Here is a 4,538-nt window from a genome sequence, read left to right on the forward strand (position 1 = left end):
TTCCCACAGAGACATCCCTCCTGGAGCCCTCCATACATGTTTTATGGGCTGAAATGTGTCCCCCCGAAATTCATATGTTGAAATCCTAATGTGCCAGTATGCCAAAATGTGGCCATATTTGGAGATACGGTCTTTAAATAGGTATTAAATGAGAGCAAAGGGGTGGGCCCTTATCCAGTATGACTGGTGTCCTTATAAGAAGGGAGGTTACAACAGACAGGCACAAAAGGAAGACTATGTGAAGACCAGGGAGAAGTGTCTTCTCACCACCATGCACAAGCTAAGGAGGACACAGGAGAAACCAACCACCCAACAGCTTGATTTTGGACTTAGAGCCTCCTGAACCATGAGAAAATAAATCTCTATTGTTTAAGCCACCCGGACTACGGTGTGAAGCACGCATTTAGAGGGCTGGCAGCCCCAGCCATCTAATATCTCAGTAACGTCTTTATTCTTGATGGTGATTTCCACACCAAACAGTGGCACTTCAAGTCTCCTCTTCCTACTTGAGTCCCAGGATGTACATTGCTCTGCCTCTCTTCTCTACTGAATATACATAATAATCTACTGTTCTGGAATTTCATTTTGCAAAACATACTGAAATCATCATCATTTTATGTAGGAAACAAATTCATTATTCCTGTATTTCTCAAATTGAGGGGAAGGGGTTCGGTAAACTTTCTTGGGGATTCGAGAATTCTCTCAGAATTTTTAAATTGTACTTTCATTTGGAAAACCACCCATAATCAAGTACGGCCAACATTTTAGTGCCGCGTTTGGTTTCCAACACCACTGAAGCCCGATAGTGCCACTCCTACTCTTGGTCTCTAATGATAAGAACAGAAGTGGAATTGTATAGAAGTGATATTATTGTGCCAAAGAAATATTCTAATGATATCATGATGTACCACATGAATAATGAAAGTTTCCAAAAGTGCAAACAGGAAAGTGAGGGTTAAAATGGATTTGCCAAATTCATAGGAACTTGTGTCTTCAATGAGATTTACATTCACACGGCAAATGGCCATTTAGTTACCAAAAAGATGTTTCCTAAATTAAATTATATAATTAAAGGACTGACAATTTCGATGTCATCAATGCTGGCAGTGTGTTTTCCTTCATAAATTTACTGCATAAGAGCTACAGGTATACGAAGTTTACAGCTGGTTCTAACACTAAAAGAAAAATCAACATGGAGGTCCATATGACTTTTTTCTTTTGAAAGAGATGTCAAGTTTGAGAAATCCACCCTTACATAAGATTACTAAATGGTGAGTAAATGTCTTACTTACTTTACTAAATCCAAGTTTCCACGGATGTGTACCTAACATCTCTTCTATGTCTTCCAACACCTCCTTAGAACCTGAGCTTATGAGCCGTTTAAAGTGTCGAGGTAGAAGAACTGGAAGGAATTCCATTACTTTTGGAAACTGCAAAGCTGTCATTACACTTATAAATGGAACTGCAGGATAATAGAAAAGAACAAATCAAAATATACAAATGAGCTCACAGAACCACCGATGTGATGGACATTCTCCTGGAAGCACAACCCGTTCCAAAAACCCAAATCAGAGAGAGAGAAATAAATTTAGTTTAACCAGCAAGAAAATTGATCGTATTGTAACAATTGATTTTGTACTGAAGTGGTTTTCACTGTGTTTCACTCCAAAATTTATGCTCTTCGAATGCTGAGACAACCACTTCTTAGCCTTCTGTTTCCTTTAGTGTACAATATAATCAGAGTAAAATTTGTGCCTCTGTGATATAAAGATAAATTTAAAGCTAAGCATAAGAAATAAATCATTGACATATTAACCTTTATAATCATTTTTCTGACTGTAATCATGATTCTTTTGTCATTGAAGTCATTCAGTGATGTCCTGCCAAATTTATTTGATATAATTAAGAAATGAAATATTCCATTCACGTGAATGTCCAGATAACAAACCATACTAAAAAATTACTTTATACCATTTTGGACTGAAATCTTTCCAAATGGAATACTCATATTCCTACCGTTCTCCTCTGCCTTCTTAAACAGAGTAATAATTGGAACTGAATAACTAACAACTGAACTTTTTCTTAATGACTCAAGGTAATCCCATGTACACAAAAGTGAGAGAGAAACACAGTTTTAGAGCTGGGGAGGAACTGAAAGGAGCTTAAAGATCATCTCACCCAACCTCTCCACCTTAGTGATGAGGAATCTGGAAATTACAAAGACAAACCCAAAAGCAACAGAAACACATTTTCAAAAACACATTTTAAAAAAGAACAGTAGGCCAAGATACTACAGTGGTGACCTCTTAAACACATTATCATAATACTGGATGATAAAATCACACCTACTTGTGTTTTCCAAAGGGAGGCACATCTCATTTTCTGGTAGAGACTCTTCCTGTTCATTCTGTGTAGACTGTTTTTGACCATTCCTTCCAGTTGCCTTTTGGAAAGTTCTTAATGTTTCCCTAAGATTTTCAAAGTTGAGGTTTTTATAGCTTGATACAGCATTTACCCACTCTAAAAATTTATTTACATAACCACTGGGGAAATTACAGTCTTTAAGAAACAGGGAACAGATTTGTTTTTGATTTGGTGGTGACATATCAGACTGTAAAAAGTAAGATGGAAATCCTTGAACTTGGTAGCTCCTTGATCCCATCGGTTTCACTTGCACCTTCACTCGCCACCAAGGACCCGTTACTGGAAAACGTCCAAACACGTCACATTGCTCTTGAGTGTTTTCATCAGAAATTACAACTTTAAAAAAAAGTTAATTTAAGAAATTTTAAAACCTCTTTTTCAGTGTTTTACCAAATCTACCACTCTCTTTATTTCCCCCACAGCACCCTGTACAGACGTTTATTAGGGTATCTACATTCCACTTACCCGTTAATCAGTCTCACTCTGCTGTGCTGTAAGCTCTCTAGAATAAGACAGTGTTTTCACTTGTCCTTGTATTCCGAGAGGTAAGTATGGTACATGGCAAAAGTCTGCTGTTTGTCTTCTAAAAACAGTCATCTCTCCGCTACTCTGACTTAAGCCAAAAATGATCTTCATGCAGTTTCTAAAAAATGACATGGTCCCTCCCACCACAGGGCCTTTGCATAAGCAATGCCATCTGCCTCAAATATTCTCTTCCTTGCAGTTTACCCCCATTTACTACAGACCTCTAAATTGAATCGTCACTTCCTCAGGAAAGTCTTCCCTGAATCTCAAGATTATAACCTCTCATAGCACTGGTTATTATTCCTTCTATGAACTAAGTAATATTATAGTTACTTCTGTAATATCTGTTTAATTCACCAAAGAACAAGCCCCATTAAGACAGAAACCTCATTATCTTATCTCTCCCGGGTATACCCCCCTAGCAACAAACACCACCCTGCTTGGACATGGTATCCAGTTACTAAAACTTTTAGAATAAATGACTAAACCCTCTACAAATACTTGAAAACTTTCTCTCTAAACTTGTGCTGCCTACTCACATGTGACTATTTAAACTTAAATTAATTAAAATTAAACAAAATTTAAAATTCAGCTCCTCAGCTGCACTAGCTGCACTTCACGTTCTTAATAGCCAAGTGTGGCTCGTGCCTATTGTACTGGACAGCGCAAATATAGAACAATGCCATCAGCACAGAACATTCTACTGGTCTTACCACTGAAATTTTCTTAAATAACAGTCACAATGTACTATTTATAGCACAGGAAACTACACAAGATAAACGAACATCACAACGTTATTCACACAAAGTTAATGAACCCACAACGCCTGGAGGTGTTTCGTGTGTGTGTGTATTTTCTAAGTAGCTGAAAAATAAATATTTGATTCCAGGCAGGAGAGGAAAATAGTTTTAAACTCTAATTCTGGGTGTGAATACAGGATCGACATCCAACTGTTTCTTCGACTATAAAAGTAAAACTACCTCAAAGAGTTGTGAACATAACACACTCTGAGCACAAGCTTAACACATGGTATTACTCAAATCACTGCTGTTGTTACTTATTTACATAATCTTATCCTACGTAGGATGAAACACCTAGGCCATCCCAAAAAGATGTCGGCTAGCAGCAATGGGGCGCGCCTTACTTAGGACAAGGCCAGAACAGGAAACACTGCATCCTCCAATCCCATCCCCAGGGAGCAGGAAGCTTCCTCACCGCGGAGGCGCCCGGGGAGGGTGCCAGCCTTTACGCCCCCACTGCAGAGCTCCTCGGCATCGACAAACTCCAGGTCTTCATCCTCCTCTACGTCCTCCTTCAGACAGTCATCGTCCTCCATTGCCAAGTCCTTGGGTGGGAGCAGAGGTCCCTGCAGCTCCCGCAAGTGTCGACTCGAACAAGCCATGTTGCTCCCCTGCAACTCCCCCCAAATTCCGGAAAACCCGGGCAGGGTACACGGCCACGATCAGCCAATCAGCTCCGCGAATTAGTAACTTCCGGGAACGCCCCCACAGCGGCCTGCGCGTGCGGAGGGGCGGGGCAGCGGCGAGGCTCCGCCCCAAGTCTCCCGCGGGAGGCGGGGATAAGACTCA

The 4,538-nt window shown here is 40.1% G+C and overlaps 1 protein-coding gene across 4 annotated transcripts in view; it reads right to left on the reverse strand.

The window, feature by feature from the left end:
* The window catches only part of HELB (DNA helicase B), a 31,418-nt gene extending 27,026 nt beyond the window's left edge, over positions 1-4,392 (reverse strand). The window contains exons 1-3 of one of the 4 annotated variants that reach the window (XM_045789640.2): positions 4,165-4,374; positions 2,350-2,760; positions 1,293-1,462 (exon numbers count right to left, since the gene is read on the reverse strand). In XM_045789640.2, coding sequence (XP_045645596.2) covers positions 1,293-1,462; positions 2,350-2,760; positions 4,165-4,351 — 768 coding nt within the window. In that variant the 5' untranslated portion in view covers positions 4,352-4,374. Of the gene's footprint in view, positions 1-1,292; positions 1,463-2,349; positions 2,761-4,093 lie in introns of all 4 variants that reach the window. The other 3 variants (XM_045789639.2, XM_045789645.2, XM_045789642.2) reach the window with 3 other exon arrangements.
* Between the last annotated feature and the right edge of the window lie 146 nt (positions 4,393-4,538).

The sequence above is a fragment of the Ursus americanus genome, chromosome 17, assembly GCF_024610735.1.
Source record: "Ursus americanus isolate L20-20 chromosome 17, mUrsAme1.1.p, whole genome shotgun sequence".
Classification (NCBI taxonomy): domain Eukaryota; kingdom Metazoa; phylum Chordata; class Mammalia; order Carnivora; family Ursidae; genus Ursus; species Ursus americanus.